This window comes from Parasteatoda tepidariorum, chromosome 1, assembly GCF_982258835.1.
Source record: "Parasteatoda tepidariorum strain Cologne lab strain chromosome 1, Ptep-v5.0, whole genome shotgun sequence".
NCBI lineage: Eukaryota > Metazoa > Arthropoda > Arachnida > Araneae > Theridiidae > Parasteatoda > Parasteatoda tepidariorum.
In genome coordinates, this window is record NC_141755.1 from 115,810,679 (window position 1) to 115,835,294 (window position 24,616).

Genomic DNA, 24,616 nt, shown 5'->3' on the forward strand with positions numbered 1-24,616 from the left:
TAAAACTATAGTTTTGAGAGAATTCGAGCCATCCCCCCCCCCCAAAAAAAAAAATCTGTTTTGAGAATTTTAGGAAAGCGTAAAAAATGACGAGTGAAACGTACGTGCAATTCGCGTCTAGATTAATAACGAGTTAGGAGTATTATTTAAAGTTAAAAAATGTAACTGACTTCGAAACTTTAAAGCAATTAATAGTATCTGATAATATTAATTAAACACTTGATAGAGAGGTTATTTGCTTTATAAATTTAAGAAGCAAGTTCTTGGTTTAAACCTGCAGAATTAGCTACGGAGATTGATTTATTTTATACTTCTAGGGGAAAACCCGTAGTTGATAATGCTAGAATGAGTTATAAAAATAACTCGAAAACTATGTCAAAAGCGTTTCTAACGGATGTAAAAAATACTAAATGTATTTTATGTGATGAAATTCATCCTTTGTATAAATGTACTATTTATAAAAATATGTTCGTAAGTGATAGAGTTGAGTTCGTTAAATCAAAATATTTATGCTATAACTGTTTAAATAATCATAACGTAAGTGAGTGTAGAAACAAAATCTTTTGTAGTATTTGCAGAAAAGGCATCATATTTCTCTTCACTTTCCGCGAGAGCAAAATATAAATAGTTTGGAATCAAATGAATAATGAAAATAGGAACATTCAATCGTCCTTGAATTCTTCGGCACCAATTTTCCAAATGCCTGTGTATTACGAGACGCTTGTATGTGAGGGTGGGGAAAATATATTTTCTTCTACTACAATGGGAAAAGAATTAACAATCTTACTCAGAACTTTTATTTGTTTAATTAAAGATGAATCAAATAAGTGTTTTGAAGTTCGAGGATTATTAGACGTGGGAGCGAATTCTAATTTTATGAATAAAAAGGTTAGCAGATTCTCTTAATTTAAATAGGTCAAGTTCAAATATAACTGTATCGGGAATAAATAATATGTTTCTGAGCATAAAATCGAAAGATAATGCTACTATTTTAAATAGAGATAAGAGTTTTGATTTAAACTTAAATTTTGTAGTAATTCCTAAAATTACAGAACTTACACCAGCTAATCCTCTTAATGTAAATATTCTATCACTAAATAATATTTATTCCGAGTCCTATTGATTTGTTGTAAGGAGCAGAACACTTTTGTGAAATCTTAAAATCGGGTCACATTTTCCTTCAGGGTACAAAATTTAAGATTGCAAAATAGCGTTTTCGGGTATATTGTCAGTGGGAGTCTTCCGACCAAAAACGAAAATAAAATATATTGTGGGCTCGTTACAGATAATTTTGAGTTAGAAAAAACATTAAAAACTTTTTGGGAAATAGAAACTGTAGAGAGAGAGAGTCTAAAATTTCTAAAACTAAAAAAGCTGAAATTTGTGAAGAGCATTTTCTTGAAAATTATTCAAGAACAGAGAGTGGAAAATATGTTGTTAAAATGCCCTTTAGAGAAGATCCGTCGTGTCTGGGTGAATCTAAGAAAAAAGCTTGTGTTTGTAAAAGTAAAAGTAGTGTGAATTCGTTATGGAATCGCCTTGCTAGAGAACCTCAATTTTGTGAACTTCACAAAGCATTTATGCTAGAGTATTTAAATATGGGTCATATGGAGGAAGTACAAGAGTCTGAAGAACCAGATGTGCAGCATTATATTACTCGTCATTGTGTGTTTAGACCTGAATCCAAAAGTACCCCTTTGAGATTTGTGTTTAACGCAAGTGCATTAACTTCTACTGGAACATCATTAAATTGTTTACAGTACAACGGAGGTATAATTCAGGATGATTTATTGTGCATCATGCTTAGGTTTAGAAAACATCAATTTGCCTTTGTTGCTGACATCAAAAAGACTCCTTTTTATATGTAAACAGATAATTTTGATTTCTGGTTTGGCTTCTGTGTATTTTAAATGTTCACTATTGAAGGAGCTTTGTAACATCCGAATGAGATTTTATTCCGTAATAATATGATTTCTACCACTTTTATCTTTTTTTTATTTAAATAAATTAACAAATATTTATTTTGAATTAGCAAATATAAATTTTTATTTAAATAAAAAAAAAAGACTCTCTTTAAATTAATATAAACTAGGGTATAGTTAATAAGACTAGGGAAAGAATAAAGAACTGTCGTTTCCGTAAATTTTGATATCCGTTTCTCATTAATCAACATTATTGAGGTTTATTAATTATAATTGTGTACTATAAGTCGCGCCAACGATATTTTAAAGTTAGAGGGACTTGCTTGCTTGTAAATATTTAATCAGTTCATTTCTTTTCTTTGAAGCACTTTTCAAATTTTAGATTCAATAATTTTAATCTTTCTGATTAGCATTGATGGGGAAGATGAATCTTGTAAAAAATCAATGGATTTGGGATGGAGGTATTGTACTAGCCTCCATACTCAACCGTTATTGCGCTATAGGATTTCCACCTTACTTTACTTTATTCCATATATAATAATATAATAATAAAATATGGGAGATGTCCAATATGTCATCTCAAGAAATTTTGTTTTAAAATAAATTGATTTTTATCAAACTGGCATTGAAAATTTATGCACTAGAATTGAAAAAGATTTTTAAATAACATGAGTGTAACACTGACTAAAGATGAAACTTATTAAATTTTTTTTTTGTTGAAATTTAACGTTAAAAAAAGAAAGATATTTCTTCCAAGTTCCTCTAACGAAAAACAAAACAAATGTATCAAAAGTAGAAATTAAAAAAAATTTATTCGACTTCAATTTATGAAGAATACAGTTGTATTATGCTTAGAAAAAAATACCATTTAAAAGAAATTAAGCATTTAAAATCGACGCATTCTTTTAAATAAAATTATTACTTTCCCTTCTGGTTTATTGTGACAGATAATAATTCTTTCTATTTATCCAATCTAGTTCAAATACATTTTATTTAACTTGTAGTGGATGACAATTGATGTTAATAGATCTTTTCCAAATATAAGTTCATTATTTCATTTTAAATAATTAATTTTTAGTATTTATGGTGAATTTTTTTGGATTGTCAATAATTTTATTTTCTGATGAATTTGTTTGAGTTTCTTTTCTAAATTAATTGGTTCTTCGTATTTCATGTTTTTTCTTGGACTTCTATACAAAACCTTCGGGGTACTTATGGTGTTACTTTAGACAATTGCCTCCCCCTCAATAGAAGAGGTTTTGTTTTATGGCTACCGGGGCCGGTACCCCCTTAAGACGTCGGCTTCGGTGGTCATATTTTTATTTTTATTTCCTTCGTTTCCTTTATTGCTACAAGTTATTTTCATTCATTTTTGAGTTTTATGCATATATTTAATACATTTTAAATAAAAAATGTTGGATTTTGTTATTACGTTTTTCAATTTTCTTTTTGAACTCACTAATAATACATTTTTGTCTTAATACATTTTTACCTAGTACATTTTTTACTAAAATTATGTTTATGCCCGACCTTGTCAAACAACGCCCAGTCAGATCTCTAAGAACTTCAGAACTGTTTGTGCTATTGAAAACTATTATAATTACTATTTTAACTCTTGAAAGCTCGAAGGTATTAGTTTAGCCGCTGATACTAAAATTCGTTTACAAATTTTAATTATTCCGTTGGGCAGAAATGTTCGGAAAATGATTTTCTCGCACGACTTCAGCATTAGCCATTGTTACAAATAAAACTAGCTCAAAGATCACAAAGCTTTCTGAAACCCCGTGTTTGCTTTGTTTATGTTTGTGCTTTTAAAACGCGTTTCTATAGAGTAAAACAATTTTAAATCAATGGTAATTTAAATAAATAAGAATAATAAACTAAAAATTTAAATCAATAGATAAAATTTCTTTTTCGTGCAATTCCATAAAAAGTTTGATATTAAAATTATATTTGATTTTAAATTATATTATACGATTATATTATAAAATTATAGTATAATATTCTTCCGAATTTAAAAATAATTTAATGTGCATAACTTTCAAAATTAAAAATAATTAAATAAATAACAACAATTTTGCAAAAACATTAAAGAACATAAGAACATTTAAACATTTAAGGTTACTTTAGTACAAAGTAACATTTTAGGTTACTTTGAATTTTCGATTTCCCAGAAATGTACTTTTAAATCGTTACTTTTTTGGTTTAGTACTTGTACTTTTACTTGTACTTTTTACTCGTTACTTTTTAAAATAAGAACTTTTTACTTTTTACTCGTTACTTTTTTTAAAAATACTTGTACTTTTACTCGTTACTTTTTAAAAGTAACGTTGCCATATATGGTAATAGTGTACACTTCTACAGGAAATAATTATAGGTCAATTAGGGGGCACACAGCGTGACCCTAAAGTTTACTAGGTATGCCTATGTGAAATAAAGTGTTCTGAGAAGCTTAAAATGAAGAAATAAGACTTCTAAAATGCTTTAAAAATTCAAAGACATCTTTCAATGGTTAACTAACGCAAGGCGCGATATCAGACCTTAATATTGACCTATAATATTTTAGTTGGACCAGGTATTGTATTACAGGGTAATAGTGTACCCTACCACGGGAAATAATTATATGTCAATTAGAGGGAACACAATGAGTTCCTGTATTTTACTATGTGTGCGTATCTAAAATAAGTGTTCGGAAGAGCTTAAAATGAGGAAATTCGCCTTCTAAAACCCTTTAAAGATAGGAAGTGCGAAATCCCTCTTCACTGTTAGCCCGATTTCGGACCTTAATATTGACCTATAATATTTTAATTGGACCAGGTATTATATTGCAGGGTAATAGTGTACCCTGCCACAGGAAATAATTATAGGTGAATTAGGGGGTACACTATGTATATTTTAAATAGTGCATTAAAACAAGGAAATTCGAAGACACTTTTCAATGCTAACAAACGGCACGATATCTGACCTTAAAAATGACTTAATTCACTATTGCTCAAAACGAGGAAATTCGCCTTCTAAAACACTTTAAAGATAGGAAGCGCGAAGTCACTTTTCAATGTTAACGTAAAGATCGATTTCAGATCTTAATATTGACCCATAATATTTAAATTGGACCACATATTATATTACAGGGTGATAGTGTACCCTACCACAGGAAATAATTATAGGTGAATTAGGGGGTACACTATGTATATTTAAAATAGTGCCTTAAAACAAGGAAATTCAAAGACACTTTTCAATGTTAACTAACGCCACGGTATCGGATCTTAATATTGGCCAATAATATTTTAGTTGGTCCAGGTATTATATTACAGGGTAATAGTGTACACTTCTACAGGAAATAATTATAGGTCAATTAGGGGGCACACAGCGTGACCCTAAAGTTTACTAGGTATGCCTATGTGAAATAAAGTGTTCTGAGAAGCTTAAAATGAAGAAATAAGACTTCTAAAATGCTTTAAAAATTCAAAGACATCTTTCAATGGTTAACTAACGCAAGGCGCGATATCAGACCTTAATATTGACCTATAATATTTTAGTTGGACCAGGTATTGTATTACAGGGTAATAGTGTACCCTACCACGGGAAATAATTATATGTCAATTAGAGGGAACACAATGAGTTCCTGTATTTTACTATGTGTGCGTATCTAAAATAAGTGTTCGGAAGAGCTTAAAATGAGGAAATTCGCCTTCTAAAACCCTTTAAAGATAGGAAGTGCGAAATCCCTCTTCACTGTTAGCCCGATTTCGGACCTTAATATTGACCTATAATATTTTAATTGGACCAGGTATTATATTGCAGGGTAATAGTGTACCCTGCCACAGGAAATAATTATAGGTGAATTAGGGGGTACACTATGTATATTTTAAATAGTGCATTAAAACAAGGAAATTCGAAGACACTTTTCAATGCTAACAAACGCCACGGTATCGGATCTTAATATTGGCCTATAATATTTTAATTGGACCAGGTATTATATTGTAGGGTAATAGTGTACCCTACCACAGGAAATAATTATAGGTTAATTAGGGGGTACACTATCTGTATTTTAAATAGTGCATTAAAACAAGGAAATTCGAAGACACTTTTCAATGCTAACAAACGGCACGATATCTGACCTTAAAAATGACTTAATTCACTATTGCTCAAAACCAGGAAATTCGCCTTCTAAAACCCTTTAAAGATAGGAAGCGTGAAGTCACTTTTCAATGTTAACGTAAAGATCGATTTCAGATCTTAATATTGACCCATAATATTTAAATTGGACGTCATATTATTTTACAGGATGATAGTGTACCCTACCACAGGAAATAATTATAGGTGAATTAGGGGGTACACTATGTATATTTGAAATAGTGCATTAAAACAAGGAAATTCAAAGACACTTTTCAATGTTAACTAACGCCACGGTATCGGATCTTAATATTGGCCCATAATATTTTAGTTGGTCCATGTATTATATTACAGGGTAATAGTGTACTCTTCTACAGGAAATAATTATAGGTCAATTAGGGGGCACACAGCGTGACCCTAAAGTTTACTATGTATGCCTATGTGAAACAAAGTGTTCTGAGAAGCTTAAAATGAAGAAATCAGACTTCTAAAATGCTTTAAAAATTCAAAGACATCTTTCAATGGTTAACTAACGCAAGGCGCGATATCAGACCTTAATATTGACCTATAATATTTTAGTTGGACCAGGTATTATATTACAGGGTAATAGTGTACCCTACCACGGGAAATAATTATATGTCAATTAGAGGGAACATAATGAGTTCCTGTATTTTACTATGTGTGCGTATCTAAAATAAGTGTTCGGAAGAGCTTAAAATGAGGAAATTCGCCTTCTAAAACCCTTTAAAGATAGGAAGCGAGAAGTCCCTCTTCACTGTTAGCCCGATTTCGGACCTTAATATTGACCTATAATATTTTAATTGGACCAGGTATTATATTGCAGGGTAATAGTGTACCCTACCACAGGAAATAATTATAGGTGAATTAGGGGGTACACTATGTATATTTTAAATAGTGCATTAAAACAAGGAAATTCGAAGACACTTTTCAATGCTAACAAACGGCACGATATCTGACCTTAAAAATGACTTAATTCACTATTGCTCAAAACGAGGAAATTCGCCTTCTAAAACACTTTAAAGATAGGAAGCGCGAAGTCACTTTTCAATGTTAACGTAAAGATCGATTTCAGATCTTAATATTGACCCATAATATTTAAATTGGACCACATATTATATTACAGGGTGATAGTGTACCCTACCACAGGAAATAATTATAGGTGAATTAGGGGGTACACTATGTATATTTAAAATAGTGCCTTAAAACAAGGAAATTCAAAGACACTTTTCAATGTTAACTAACGCCACGGTATCGGATCTTAATATTGGCCAATAATATTTTAGTTGGTCCAGGTATTATATTACAGGGTAATAGTGTACACTTCTACAGGAAATAATTATAGGTCAATTAGGGGGCACACAGCGTGACCCTAAAGTTTACTAGGTATGCCTATGTGAAATAAAGTGTTCTGAGAAGCTTAAAATGAAGAAATAAGACTTCTAAAATGCTTTAAAAATTCAAAGACATCTTTCAATGGTTAACTAACGCAAGGCGCGATATCAGACCTTAATATTGACCTATAATATTTTAGTTGGACCAGGTATTGTATTACAGGGTAATAGTGTACCCTACCACGGGAAATAATTATATGTCAATTAGAGGGAACACAATGAGTTCCTGTATTTTACTATGTGTGCGTATCTAAAATAAGTGTTCGGAAGAGCTTAAAATGAGGAAATTCGCCTTCTAAAACCCTTTAAAGATAGGAAGTGCGAAATCCCTCTTCACTGTTAGCCCGATTTCGGACCTTAATATTGACCTATAATATTTTAATTGGACCAGGTATTATATTGCAGGGTAATAGTGTACCCTGCCACAGGAAATAATTATAGGTGAATTAGGGGGTACACTATGTATATTTTAAATAGTGCATTAAAACAAGGAAATTCGAAGACACTTTTCAATGCTAACAAACGCCACGGTATCGGATCTTAATATTGGCCTATAATATTTTAATTGGACCAGGTATTATATTGTAGGGTAATAGTGTACCCTACCACAGGAAATAATTATAGGTTAATTAGGGGGTACACTATCTGTATTTTAAATAGTGCATTAAAACAAGGAAATTCGAAGACACTTTTCAATGCTAACAAACGGCACGATATCTGACCTTAAAAATGACTTAATTCACTATTGCTCAAAACCAGGAAATTCGCCTTCTAAAACCCTTTAAAGATAGGAAGCGTGAAGTCACTTTTCAATGTTAACGTAAAGATCGATTTCAGATCTTAATATTGACCCATAATATTTAAATTGGACGTCATATTATTTTACAGGATGATAGTGTACCCTACCACAGGAAATAATTATAGGTGAATTAGGGGGTACACTATGTATATTTGAAATAGTGCATTAAAACAAGGAAATTCAAAGACACTTTTCAATGTTAACTAACGCCACGGTATCGGATCTTAATATTGGCCCATAATATTTTAGTTGGTCCATGTATTATATTACAGGGTAATAGTGTACTCTTCTACAGGAAATAATTATAGGTCAATTAGGGGGCACACAGCGTGACCCTAAAGTTTACTATGTATGCCTATGTGAAACAAAGTGTTCTGAGAAGCTTAAAATGAAGAAATCAGACTTCTAAAATGCTTTAAAAATTCAAAGACATCTTTCAATGGTTAACTAACGCAAGGCGCGATATCAGACCTTAATATTGACCTATAATATTTTAGTTGGACCAGGTATTATATTACAGGGTAATAGTGTACCCTACCACGGGAAATAATTATATGTCAATTAGAGGGAACATAATGAGTTCCTGTATTTTACTATGTGTGCGTATCTAAAATAAGTGTTCGGAAGAGCTTAAAATGAGGAAATTCGCCTTCTAAAACCCTTTAAAGATAGGAAGCGAGAAGTCCCTCTTCACTGTTAGCCCGATTTCGGACCTTAATATTGACCTATAATATTTTAATTGGACCAGGTATTATATTGCAGGGTAATAGTGTACCCTACCACAGGAAATAATTATAGGTGAATTAGGGGGTACACTATGTATATTTTAAATAGTGCATTAAAACAAGGAAATTCGAAGACACTTTTCAATGTTAACTAACGCCACGGTATCGGATCTTAATATTGGCCTATAATATTTTAGTTGGACCAGGTATTATATTACTGGGTAATAGTGTACACTTCTACAGGAAATAACTATAGGTCAATTGGGGGCCAACAGCGTGACCCTAAAGTTTACTATGTATGCCTATGTGAAATAAAGTGTTCTGAGAAGCTTAAAATGAAGAAATAAGACTTCTAAAATGCTTTAAAAATTCAAAGACATCTTTCAATGGTTAACTAACGCAAGGCGCGATATCAGACCTTAATATTGACCTATAATATTCTAGTTGGACCAGGTATTTTATTACAGGGTAATAGTGTACCCAACCACGGGAAATAATTATATGTTAATTAGAGGGAACACAATGAGTTCCTGTATTTTACTATGTGTGCGTATCTAAAATAAGTGTTCGGAAGAGCTTAAAATGAGGAAATTCGCCTTCTAAAACCCTTTAAAGATAGGAAGCGCGAAGTCCCTCTTCACTGTTAGCCCGATTTCGGACCTTAATATTGACCTATATTATTTTAATTGGACCAGGTATTATATTGCAGGGTAATAGTGTACACTTCTACAGAAAATAATTATAGGTCAATTAGGGGGCACACAGCGTGACCCTAAAGTTTACTATGTATGCCTATGTGAAATAAAGTGTTCTGAGAAGCTTAAAATGAAGAAATAAGACTTCTAAAATGCTTTAAAAATTCAAAGACATCTTTCAATGGTTAACTAACGCAAGACGCGATATCAGACCTTAATATTGACCAATAATATTTTAGTTGGACCAGGTATTATATTACAGGGTAATAGTGTACCCTACCACGGAAAATAATTATATGTCAATTAGAGGGAACACAATGAGTTCCTGTATTTTACTATGTGTAAGTATCTAAAATAAGTGTTCGGAAGAGCTTAAAATTAGGAAATTCGCCTTCTAAAACCCTTTAAAGATAGAAAGCGCGAAGTCCCTCTTCACTGTTAGCTCGATTTCGGACCTTAATATTGACCTATAATATTTTAATTGGACCAGGTATTATAATGCAGGGTAATAGTGTACATTTCTACAGGAAATAATTATAGGTCAATTAGGGGGCACACAGCTTGACCCTAAAGTTTACTATGTATGCCTATGAGAAATAAAGTGTTCTGAGAAGTTTAAAATGAAGAAATAAGACTTCTAAAATGCTTTAAAAATTTAAAGACATCTTTCAATGGTTAACTAACGCAAGGCGCGATATCAGACCTTAAAAATGACTTAATTCACTATTGCTCAAAACCAGGAAACTCGCCTTCTAAAACCCTTTAAAGATAGGAAGCGCGAAGTCACTTTTCAATGTTAACGTAAAGATCGATTTCAGATCTTAATATTGACCCATAATATTTAAATTGGACGTCATATTATATTACAGGGTGATAGTGTACCCTACCACAGGAAATAATTATAGGTGAATTAGGGGGTACACTATGTATATTTTAAATAGTGCATTAAAACAAGGAAATTCAAAGACGCTTTTCAATGTTAACTAACGCCACGGTATCGGATCTTAATATTGGCCCATAATATTTTAGTTGGTCCAGGTATTATATTACAGGGTAATAGTGTACTCTTCTACAGGAAATAATTATAGGTCAATTAGGGGGCACACAGCGTGACCCTAAAGTTTACTATGTATGCCTATGTGACATAAAGTGTTCTGAGAAGCTTAAAATGAAGAAATAAGACTTCTAAAATGATTTAAAAATTCAAAGACATCTTTTAATGGTTAACTAACGCAAGGCGCGATATCAGACCTTAATATTGACCTATAATATTTTAGTTGAACCAGGTATTATAATACAGGGTAATAGTGTACCCTACCACGGGAAATAATTATATGTCAATTAGAGGGAACACAATGAGTTCCGGTATTTTACTATGTGAACGTATCTAAAATAAGTGTTCGGAAGAGCTTAAAAAGGAGAAATTCGCGTTCTAAAACCCTTTAAAGATAGGAAGCGTGAAGTCCCTCTTCACTGTTAGCCCGATTTCGGACCTTAATATTGACCTATAATATTTAAATTGGACCAGGTATTATATTGCAGGGTAATAGTGTACACTTCTACAGGAAATAATTATAGGTCAATTAGGGGGCACACAGCGTGACCCTAAAGTTTACTATGTATGCCTATGTGAAATAAAGTGTTCTGAGAAGCTTAAAATGAAGAAATAAGACTTCTAAAATGATTTAAAAATTCAAAGACATCTTTTAATGGTTAACTAACGCAAGGCGCGATATCAGACCTTAATATTGACCTATAATATTTTAGTTGGACCAGGTATTATAATACAGGGTAATAGTGTACCCTACCACGGGAAATAATTATATGTCAATTAGAGGGAACACAATGAGTTCCGGTATTTTACTATGTGAACGTATCTAAAATAAGTGTTCGGAAGAGCTTAAAATGAGGAAATTCGCCTTCTAAAACCCTTTAAAGATAGGAAGCGCGAAGTCCCTCTTCACTGTTAGCCCGATTTCGGACCTTAATATTGACCTATAATATTTTAATTGGACCAGGTATTATATTGCAAGGTAATAGTGTACCCTACCACAGGAAATAATTATAGGTGAATTAGGGGGTACACTATGTATATTTTAAATAGTGCATTAAAACAAGGAAATTCGAAGACACTTTTCAATGCTAACAAACGGCACGATATCTGACCTTAAAAATGACTTAATTCACTATTGCTCAAAACGAGTAAATTCGCTTTCTAAAACCCTTTAAAGATAGGAAGCGCAAAGTCACTTTTCAATGTTAACGTAAAGATCGATTTCAGATCCTAATATTGACCCATAATATTTAAATTGGACCACATATTATATTACAGGGTGATAGTGTACCCTACCACAGGAAATAATTATAGGTGAATTAGGGGGTACACTATGTATATTTAAAATAGTGCCTTAAAACAAGGAAATTCAAAGACACTTTTCAATGTTAACTAACGCCACGGTATCGGATCTTAATATTGGCCAATAATATTTTAGTTGGTCCAGGTATTATATTACAGGGTAATAGTGTACACTTCTACAGGAAATAATTATAGGTCAATTAGGGGGCACACAGCGTGACCCTAAAGTTTACCAGGTATGCCTATGTGAAATAAAGTGTTCTGAGAAGCTTAAAATGAAGAAATAAGACTTCTAAAATGCTTTAAAAATTCAAAGACATCTTTCAATGGTTAACTAACGCAAGGCGCGATATCAGACCTTAATATTGACCTATAATATTTTAGTTGGACCAGGTATTATATTACAGGGTAATAGTGTACCCTACCACGGGAAATAATTATATGTCAATTAGAGGGAACACAATGAGTTCCTGTATTTTACTATGTGTGCGTATCTAAAATAAGTGTTCGGAAGAGCTTAAAATGAGGAAATTCGCCTTCTAAAACCCTTTAAAGATAGGAAGCGCGAAATCCGTCTTCACTGTTAGCCCGATTTCGGACCTTAATATTGACCTATAATATTTTAATTGGACCAGGTATTATATTGCAAGGTAATAGTGTACCCTACCACAGGAAATAATTATAGGTGAATTAGGGGGTACACTATGTATATTTTAAATAGTGCATTAAAACAAGGAAATTCGAAGACACTTTTCAATGCTAACAAACGGCACGATATCTGACCTTAAAAATGACTTAATTCACTATTGCTCAAAACGAGGAAATTCGCCTTCTAAAACCCTTTAAAGATAGGAAGCGCGAAGTCACTTTTCAATGTTAGCGTAAAGATCGATTTCAGATCTTAATATTGACCCATAATATTTAAATTGGACCACATATTATATTACAGGGTGATAGTGTACCCTACCACAGGAAATAATTATAGGTGAATTAGGGGGTACACTATGTATATTTAAAATAGTGCCTTAAAACAAGGAAATTCAAAGACACTTTTCAATGTTAACTAACGCCACGGTATCGGATCTTAATATTGGCCAATAATATTTTAGTTGGTCCAGGTATTATATTACAGGGTAATAGTGTACACTTCTACAGGAAATAATTATAGGTCAATTAGGGGGCACACAGCGTGACCCTAAAGTTTACTAGGTATGCCTATGTGAAATAAAGTGTTCTGAGAAGCTTAAAATGAAGAAATAAGACTTCTAAAATGCTTTAAAAATTCAAAGACATCTTTCAATGGTTAACTAACGCAAGGCGCGATATCAGACCTTAATATTGACCTATAATATTTTAGTTGGACCAGGTATTGTATTACAGGGTAATAGTGTACCCTACCACGGGAAATAATTATATGTCAATTAGAGGGAACACAATGAGTTCCTGTATTTTACTATGTGTGCGTATCTAAAATAAGTGTTCGGAAGAGCTTAAAATGAGGAAATTCGCCTTCTAAAACCCTTTAAAGATAGGAAGTGCGAAATCCCTCTTCACTGTTAGCCCGATTTCGGACCTTAATATTGACCTATAATATTTTAATTGGACCAGGTATTATATTGCAGGGTAATAGTGTACCCTGCCACAGGAAATAATTATAGGTGAATTAGGGGGTACACTATGTATATTTTAAATAGTGCATTAAAACAAGGAAATTCGAAGACACTTTTCAATGCTAACAAACGCCACGGTATCGGATCTTAATATTGGCCTATAATATTTTAATTGGACCAGGTATTATATTGTAGGGTAATAGTGTACCCTACCACAGGAAATAATTATAGGTTAATTAGGGGGTACACTATCTGTATTTTAAATAGTGCATTAAAACAAGGAAATTCGAAGACACTTTTCAATGCTAACAAACGGCACGATATCTGACCTTAAAAATGACTTAATTCACTATTGCTCAAAACCAGGAAATTCGCCTTCTAAAACCCTTTAAAGATAGGAAGCGTGAAGTCACTTTTCAATGTTAACGTAAAGATCGATTTCAGATCTTAATATTGACCCATAATATTTAAATTGGACGTCATATTATTTTACAGGATGATAGGGTACCCTACCACAGGAAATAATTATAGGTGAATTAGGGGGTACACTATGTATATTTGAAATAGTGCATTAAAACAAGGAAATTCAAAGACACTTTTCAATGTTAACTAACGCCACGGTATCGGATCTTAATATTGGCCCATAATATTTTAGTTGGTCCATGTATTATATTACAGGGTAATAGTGTTTTCTTCTACAGGAAATAATTATAGGTCAATTAGGGGGCACACAGCGTGACCCTAAAGTTTACTATGTATGCCTATGTGAAACAAAGTGTTCTGAGAAGCTTAAAATGAAGAAATCAGACTTCTAAAATGCTTTAAAAATTCAAAGACATCTTTCAATGGTTAACTAACGCAAGGCGCGATATCAGACCTTAATATTGACCTATAATATTTTAGTTGGACCAGGTATTATATTACAGGGTAATAGTGTACCCTACCACGGGAAATAATTATATGTCAATTAGAGGGAACATAATGAGTTCCTGTATTTTACTATGTGTGCGTATCTAAAATAAGTGTTCGGAAGAGCTTAAAATGAGGAAATTCGCCTTCTAAAACCCTTTAAAGATAGGAAGCGAGAAGTCCCTCTTCACTGTTAGCCCGATTTCGGACCTTAATATTGACCTATAATATTTTAATTGGACCAGGTATTATATTGCAGGGTAATAGTGTACCCTACCACAGGAAATAATTATAGGTGAATTAGGGGGTACACTATGTATATTTTAAATAGTGCATTAAAACAAGGAAATTCGAAGACACTTTTCAATGTTAACTAACGCCACGGTATCGGATCTTAATATTGGCCTATAATATTTTAGTTGGACCAGGTATTATATTACTGGGTAATAGTGTACACTTCTACAGGAAATAACTATAGGTCAATTGGGGGCCAACAGCGTGACCCTAAAGTTTACTATGTATGCCTATGTGAAATAAAGTGTTCTGAGAAGCTTAAAATGAAGAAATAAGACTTCTAAAATGCTTTAAAAATTCAAAGACATCTTTCAATGGTTAACTAACGCAAGGCGCGATATCAGACCTTAATATTGACCTATAATATGTTAGTTGGACCAGGTATTTTATTACAGGGTAATAGTGTACCCAACCACGGGAAATAATTATATGTTAATTAGAGGGAACACAATGAGTTCCTGTATTTTACTATGCGTGCGTATCTAAAATAAGTGTTCGGAAGAGCTTAAAATGAGGAAATTCGCCTTCTAAAACCCTTTAAAGATAGGAAGCGCGAAGTCCCTCTTCACTGTTAGCCCGATTTCGGACCTTAATATTGACCTATATTATTTTAATTGGACCAGGTATTATATTGCAGGGTAATAGTGTACACTTCTACAGAAAATAATTATAGGTCAATTAGGGGGCACACAGCGTGACCCTAAAGTTTACTATGTATGCCTATGTGAAATAAAGTGTTCTGAGAAGCTTAAAATGAAGAAATAAGACTTCTAAAATGCTTTAAAAATTCAAAGACATCTTTCAATGGTTAACTAACGCAAGACGCGATATCAGACCTTAATATTGACCAATAATATTTTAGTTGGACCAGGTATTATATTACAGGGTAATAGTGTACCCTACCACGGGAAATAATTATATGTCAATTAGAGGGAACACAATGAGTTCCTGTATTTTACTATGTGTAAGTATCTAAAATAAGTGTTCGGAAGAGCTTAAAATTAGGAAATTCGCCTTCTAAAACCCTTTAAAGATAGAAAGCGCGAAGTCCCTCTTCACTGTTAGCTCGATTTCGGACCTTAATATTGACCTATAATATTTTAATTGGACCAGGTATTATAATGCAGGGTAATAGTGTACATTTCTACAGGAAATAATTATAGGTCAATTAGGGGGCACACAGCTTGACCCTAAAGTTTACTATGTATGCCTATGAGAAATAAAGTGTTCTGAGAAGTTTAAAATGAAGAAATAAGACTTCTAAAATGCTTTAAAAATTTAAAGACATCTTTCAATGGTTAACTAACGCAAGGCGCGATATCAGACCTTAAAAATGACTTAATTCACTATTGCTCAAAACCAGGAAACTCGCCTTCTAAAACCCTTTAAAGATAGGAAGCGCGAAGTCACTTTTCAATGTTAACGTAAAGATCGATTTCAGATCTTAATATTGACCCATAATATTTAAATTGGACGTCATATTATATTACAGGGTGATAGTGTACCCTACCACAGGAAATAATTATAGGTGAATTAGGGGGTACACTATGTATATTTTAAATAGTGCATTAAAACAAGGAAATTCAAAGACGCTTTTCAATGTTAACTAACGCCACGGTATCGGATCTTAATATTGGCCCATAATATTTTAGTTGGTCCAGGTATTATATTACAGGGTAATAGTGTACTCTTCTACAGGAAATAATTATAGGTCAATTAGGGGGCACACAGCGTGACCCTAAAGTTTACTATGTATGCCTATGTGAAATAAAGTGTTCTGAGAAGCTTAAAATGAAGAAATAAGACTTCTAAAATGATTTAAAAATTCAAAGACATCTTTTAATGGTTAACTAACGCAAGGCGCGATATCAGACCTTAATATTGACCTATAATATTTTAGTTGAACCAGGTATTATAATACAGGGTAATAGTGTACCCTACCACGGGAAATAATTATATGTCAATTAGAGGGAACACAATGAGTTCCGGTATTTTACTATGTGAACGTATCTAAAATAAGTGTTCGGAAGAGCTTAAAAAGGAGAAATTCGCGTTCTAAAACCCTTTAAAGATAGGAAGCGTGAAGTCCCTCTTCACTGTTAGCCCGATTTCGGACCTTAATATTGACCTATAATATTTAAATTGGACCAGGTATTATATTGCAGGGTAATAGTGTACACTTCTACAGGAAATAATTATAGGTCAATTAGGGGGCACACAGCGTGACCCTAAAGTTTACTATGTATGCCTATGTGAAATAAAGTGTTCTGAGAAGCTTAAAATGAAGAAATAAGACTTCTAAAATGATTTAAAAATTCAAAGACATCTTTTAATGGTTAACTAACGCAAGGCGCGATATCAGACCTTAATATTGACCTATAATATTTTAGTTGGACCAGGTATTATAATACAGGGTAATAGTGTACCCTACCACGGGAAATAATTATATGTCAATTAGAGGGAACACAATGAGTTCCGGTATTTTACTATGTGAACGTATCTAAAATAAGTGTTCGGAAGAGCTTAAAATGAGGAAATTCGCCTTCTAAAACCCTTTAAAGATAGGAAGCGCGAAGTCCCTCTTCACTGTTAGCCCGATTTCGGACCTTAATATTGACCTATAATATTTTAATTGGACCAGGTATTATATTGCAAGGTAATAGTGTACCCTACCACAGGAAATAATTATAGGTGAATTAGGGGGTACACTATGTATATTTTAAATAGTGCATTAAAACAAGGAAATTCGAAGACACTTTTCAATGCTAACAAACGGCACGATATCTGACCTTAAAAATGACTTAATTCACTATTGCTCAAAACGAGTAAATTCGCTTTCTAAAACCCTTTAAAGATAGGAAGCGCAAAGTCACTTTTCAATGTTAACGTAAAGATCGATTTCAGATCCTAATATTGACCAATAATATTTAAATTGGACCACATATTATATTACAGGGTGATAGTGTACCCTACCACAGGAAATAATTATAGGTGAATTAGGGGGTACACTATGTATATTTAAAATAGTGCCTTAAAACAAGGAAATTCAAAGACACTTTTCAATGTTAACTAACGCCACGGTATCGGATCTTAATATTGGCCAATAATATTTTAGTTGGTCCAGGTATTATATTACAGGGTAATAGTGTACACTTCTACAGGAAATAATTATAGGTCAATTAGGGGGCACACAGCGTGACCCTAAAGTTTACCAGGTATGCCTATGTGAAATAAAGTGTTCTGAGAAGCTTAAAATGAAGAAATAAGACTTCTACAATGCTTTAAAAATTCAAAGACATCTTTCAATGGTTAACTAACGCAAGGCGCGATATAAGACCTTAATATTGACCTATAATATTTTAGTTGGACCAGGTATTATATTACAGGGTAATAGTGTACCCTACCACGGGAAATAATTATATGTCAATTAGAGGGAACACAATGAGTTCCTGTATTTTACTATGTGTGCGTATCTAAAATAAGTGTTCGGAAGAGCTTAAAATGAGGAAATTCGCCTTCTAAAACCCTTTAAAGATAGGAAGCGCGAAATCCGTCTTCACTGTTAGCCCGATTTCGGACCTTAATATTGACCTATAATATTTTAATTGGACCAGGTATTATATTGCAGGGTAATAGTGTACCCTACCACAGGAAATAATTATAGGTTAATTAGGGGGTACACTATGTGTATTTTAAATAGTGCATTAAAACAAGGAAATTCGAAGACACTTTTCAATGCTAACAAACGGCACGATATCTGATCTTAAAAATGACTTAATTCACTATTGCTCAAAACCAGGAAATTCGCCTTCTAAAACCCTTTAAAGATAGGAAGCGTGAAGTCACTTTTCAATGTTAACGTAAAGATCGATTTCAGATCTTAATATTGACCCATAATATTTAAATTGGACGTCATATTATTTTACAGGATGATAGTGTACCCTACCACAGGAAATAATTATAGGTGAATTAGGGGGTACACTATGTATATTTTAAATAGTGCATTAAAACAAGGAAATTCAAAGACACTTTTCAATGTTAACTAACGCCACGGTACCGGATCTTAATATTGGCCCATAATATTTTAGTTGGTCCATGTATTATATTACAGGGTAATAGTGTACTCTTCTACAGGAAATAATTATAGGTCAATTAGGGGGCACACAGCGTGACCCTAAAGTTTACTATGTATGCCTATGTGAAACAAAGTGTTCTGAGAAGCTTAAAATGAAGAAATAAGACTTCTAAAATGCTTTAAAAATTCAAAGACATCTTTCAATGGTTAACTAACGCAAGGCGCGATATCAGACCTTAATATTGACCTATAATATTTTAGTTGGACCAGGTATTATATTACAGGGTAATAGTGTACCCTACCACGGGAAATAATTATATGTCAATTAGAGGGAACACAAAGAGTTCCTGTATTTTACTATGTGTGCGTATCTAAAATAAGTGTTCGGAAGAGCTTAAAATGAGGAAATTCGCCTTCTAAAACCCTTTAAAGATAGGAAGCGAGAAGTCCCTCTTCACTGTTAGCCCGATTTCGGACCTTAATATTGACCTATAATATTTTAATTGGACCAGGTATTATATTGCAGGGTAATAGTGTACCCTACCACAGGAAATAATTATAGGTGAATTAGGGGGTACACTATGTATATTTTAAATAGTGCATTAAAACAAGGAAATTCGAAGACACTTTTCAATGTTAACTAACGCCACGGTATCGGATCTTAATATTGGCCTATAATATTTTAGTTGGACCAGGTATTATATTACTGGGTAATAGTGTACACTTCTACAGGAAATAATTATAGGTCAATTGGGGGCCAACAGCGTGACCCTAAAGTTTACTATGTATGCCTATGTGAAATAAAGTGTTCTGAGAAGCTTAAAATGAAGAAATAAGACTTCTAAAATGCTTTAAAAATTCAAAGACATCTTTCAATGGTTAACTAACGCAAGGCGCGATATCAGACCTTAATAATGACCTATAATATTTTAGTTGGACCAGGTATTTTATTACAGGGTAATAGTGTACCCAACCACGGGAAATAATTATATGTTAATTAGAGGGAACACAATGAGTTCCTGTATTTTACTATGTGTGCGTATCTAAAATAAGTGTTCGGAAGAGCTTAAAATGAGGAAATTCGCCTTCTAAAACCCTTTAAAGATAGGAAGCGCGAAGTCCCTCTTCACTGTTAGCCCGATTTCGGACCTTAATATTGACCTATATTATTTTAATTGGACCAGGTATTATATTGCAGGGTAATAGTGTACACTTCTACAGAAAATAATTATAGGTCAATTAGGGGGCACACAGCGTGACCCTAAAGTTTACTATGTATGCCTATGTGAAATAAAGTGTTCTGAGAAGCTTAAAATGAAGAAATAAGACTTCTAAAATGCTTTAAAAATTCAAAGACATCTTTCAATGGTTAACTAACGCAAGGCGCGATATCAGACCTTAATATTGACCTATAATATTTTAGTTGGACCAGGTATTATATTACAGAATAATAGTGTACCCTACCACGGGAAATAATTATATGTCAATTAGAGGGAACACAATGAGTTCCTGTATTTTACTATGTGTGCGTATCTAAAATAAGTGTTCGGAAGAGCTTAAAATGAGGAAATTCGCCTTCTAAAACCCTTTAAAGATAGGAAGCGCGAAATCCGTCTTCACTGTTAGCCCGATTTCGGACCTTAATATTGACCTATAATATTTTAATTGGACCAGGTATTATATTGCAGGGTAATAGTGTACCCTACCACAGGAAATAATTATAGGTTAATTAGGGGGTACACTATGTGTATTTTAAATAGCGCATTAAAACAAGGAAATTCGAAGACACTTTTCAATGCTAACAAACGGCACGATATCTGATCTTAAAAATGACTTAATTCACTATTGCTCAAAACCAGGAAATTCGCCTTCTAAAACCTTTTAAAGATAGGAAGCGTGAAGTCACTTTTCAATGTTAACGTAAAGATCGATTTCAGATCTTAATATTGACCCATAATATTTAAATTGGACGTCATATTATTTTACAGGATGATAGTGTACCCTACCACAGGAAATAATTATAGGTGAATTAGGGGGTACACTATGTATATTTTAAATAGTGCATTAAAACAAGGAAATTCAAAGACACTTTTCAATGTTAACTAACGCCACGGTATCGGATCTTAATATTGGCCCATAATATTTTAGTTGGTCCATGTATTATATTACAGTGTAATAGTGTACTCTTCTACAGGAAATAATTATAGGTCAATTAGGGGGCACACAGCGTGACCCTAAAGTTTACTATGTATGCCTATGTGAAACAAAGTGTTCTGAGAAGCTTAAAATGAAGAAATAAGACTTCTAAAATGCTTTAAAAATTCAAAGACATTTTTCAATGGTTAACTAACGCAAGGCGCGATATCAGACCTTAATATTGACCTATAATATTTTAGTTGGACCAGGTATTATATTACAGGGTAATAGTGTACCCTACCACGGGAAATAATTATATGTCAATTAGAGGGAACACAATGAGTTCCTGTATTTTACTATGTGTGCGTATCTAAAATAAGTGTTCGGAAGAGCTTAAAATGAGGAAATTCGCCTTCTAAAACCCTTTAAAGATAGGAAGCGAGAAGTCCCTCTTCACTGTTAGCCCGATTTCGGACCTTAATATTGACCTATAATATTTTAATTGGACCAGGTATTATATTGCAGGGTAATAGTGTACCCTACCACAGGAAATAATTATAGGTGAATTAGGGGGTACACTATGTATATTTTAAATAGTGCATTAAAACAAGGAAATTCGAAGACACTTTTCAATGTTAACTAACGCCACGGTATCGGATCTTAATATTGGCCTATAATATTTTAGTTGGACCAGGTATTATATTACTGGGTAATAGTGTACACTTCTACAGGAAATAATTATAGGTCAATTGGGGGCCAACAGCGTGACCCTAAAGTTTACTATGTATGCCTATGTGAAATAAAGTGTTCTGAGAAGCTTAAAATGAAGAAATAAGACTTCTAAAATGCTTTAAAAATTCAAAGACATCTTTCAATGGTTAACTAACGCAAGGCGCGATATCAGACCTTAATAATGACCTATAATATTTTAGTTGGACCAGGTATTTTATTACAGGGTAATAGTGTACCCAACCACGGGAAATAATTATATGTTAATTAGAGGGAACACAATGAGTTCCTGTATTTTACTATGTGTGCGTATCTAAAATAAGTGTTCGGAAGAGCTTAAAATGAGGAAATTCGCCTTCTAAAACCCTTTAAAGATAGGAAGCGCGAAGTCCCTCTTCACTGTTAGCCCGATTTCGGACCTTAATATTGACCTATATTATTTTAATTGGACCAGGTATTATATTGCAGGGTAATAGTGTACACTTCTACAGAAAATAATTATAGGTCAATTAGGGGGCACACAGCGTGACCCTAAAGTTTACTATGTATGCCTATGTGAAATAAAGTGTTCTGAGAAGCTTAAAATGAAGAAATAAGACTTCTAAAATGCTTTAAAAATTCAAAGACATCTTTCAATGGTTAACTAACGCAAGGCGCGATATCAGACCTTAATATTGACCTATAATATTTTAGTTGGACCAGGTATTATATTACAGAATAATAGTGTACCCTACCACGGGAAATAATTATATGTCAATTAGAGGGAACACAATGAGTTCCTGTATTTTACTATGTGTGCGTATCTAAAATAAGTGTTCGGAAGAGCTTAAAATGAGGAAATTCGCCTTCTAAAACCCTTTAAAGATAGGAAGCGCGAAATCCGTCTTCACTGTTAGCCCGATTTCGGACCTTAATATTGACCTATAATATTTTAATTGGACCAGGTATTATATTGCAGGGTAATAGTGTACCCTACCACAGGAAATAATTATAGGTTAATTAGGGGGTACACTATGTGTATTTTAAATAGTGCATTAAAACAAGGAAATTCGAAGACACTTTTCAATGCTAACAAACGGCACGATATCTGATCTTAAAAATGACTTAATTCACTATTGCTCAAAACCAGGAAATTCGCCTTCTAAAACCTTTTAAAGATAGGAAGCGTGAAGTCACTTTTCAATGTTAACGTAAAGATCGATTTCAGATCTTAATATTGACCCATAATATTTAAATTGGACGTCATATTACTTTACAGGATGATAGTGTACCCTACCACAGGAAATAATTATAGGTGAATTAGGGGGTACACTATGTATATTTTAAATAGTGCATTAAAACAAGGAAATTCAAAGACACTTTTCAATGTTAACTAACGCCACGGTATCGGATCTTAATATTGGCCCATAATATTTTAGTTGGTCCATGTATTATATTACAGGGTAATAGTGTACTCTTCTACAGGAAATAATTATAGGTCAATTAGGGGGCACACAGCGTGACCCTAAAGTTTACTATGTATGCCTATGTGAAACAAAGTGTTCTGAGAAGCTTAAAATGAAGAAATAAGACTTCTAAAATGCTTTAAAAATTCAAAGACATTTTTCAATGGTTAACTAACGCAAGGCGCGATATCAGACCTTAATATTGACCTATAATATTTTAGTTGGACCAGGTATTATATTACAGGGTAATAGTGTACCCTACCACGGGAAATAATTATATGTCAATTAGAGGGAACACAATGAGTTCCTGTATTTTACTATGTGTGCGTATCTAAAATAAGTGTTCGGAAGAGCTTAAAATGAGGAAATTCGCCTTCTAAAACCCTTTAAAGATAGGAAGCGAGAAGTCCCTCTTCACTGTTAGCCCGATTTCGGACCTTAATATTGACCTATAATATTTTAATTGGACCAGGTATTATATTGCAGGGTAATAGTGTACACTTCTACAGAAAATAATTATAGGTCAATTAGGGGGCACACAGCGTGACCCTAAAGTTTACTATGTATGCCTATGTGAAATAAAGTGTTCTGAGAAGCTTAAAATGAAGAAATAAGACTTCTAAAATGCTTTAAAAATTCAAAGACATCTTTCAATGGTTAACTAACGCAAGGCGCGATATCAGACCTTAATATTGACCAATAATATTTTAGTTGGACCAGGTATTATATTTCAGGGTAATAGTGTACCCTGCCACAGGAAATAATTATAGGTGAATTAAGGGGTACACTATGTATATTTTAAATAGTGCATTAAAACAGGGAAATTCGAAGACACTTTTCAATGCTAACAAACTCCACGGTATCGGATCTTAATATTGGCCTATAATATTTTAATTGGACCAGGTATTATATTGCAGGGTAATAGTGTACCCTACCACAGGAAATAATTATAGGTTAATTAGGGGGTACACTATGTGTATTTTAAATAGTGCATTAAAACAAGGAAATTCGAAGACACTTTTCAATGCTAACAAACAGCACGATATCTGACCTTAAAAATGACTTAATTCACTATTGCTCAAAACCAGGAAATTCGCCTTCTAAAACCCTTTAAAGATAGGAAGCGCGAAGTCACTTTTCAATGTTAACGTAAAGATCGATTTCAGATCTTAATATTGACCCATAATATTTAAATTGGACGTCATATTATGTTACAGGGTGATAGTGTACCCTACCACAGGAAATAATTATAGGTGAATTAGGGGGTACACTATGTATATTTTAAATAGTGCATTAAAACAAGGAAATTCAAAGACACTTTTCAATGTTAACTAACGCCACGGTATCGGATCTTAATATTGGCCCATAATATTTTAGTTGGTCCAGGTATTAT

At 33.1% G+C, this 24,616-nt stretch overlaps 1 protein-coding gene across 1 annotated transcript; it reads left to right on the plus strand.

Moving 5' to 3' along the window:
• Positions 1–1,442: 1,442 nt before the first annotated feature.
• On the plus strand, positions 1,443–1,868 carry LOC147816757 (uncharacterized). The gene has a single exon (XM_087157327.1). The coding sequence runs from the start codon at positions 1,443–1,445 to the stop codon at positions 1,866–1,868; it is 426 nt and encodes a 141-aa protein (XP_087013453.1).
• Positions 1,869–24,616: the final 22,748 nt, after the last annotated feature.

Bases quoted from the DNA above. Each gene is read 5' to 3' on its own strand.
- LOC147816757 (XM_087157327.1), top strand. From the start codon at position 1,443: ATGCCCTTTAGAGAAGATCCGTCGTGTCTGGGTGAATCTAAGAAAAAA.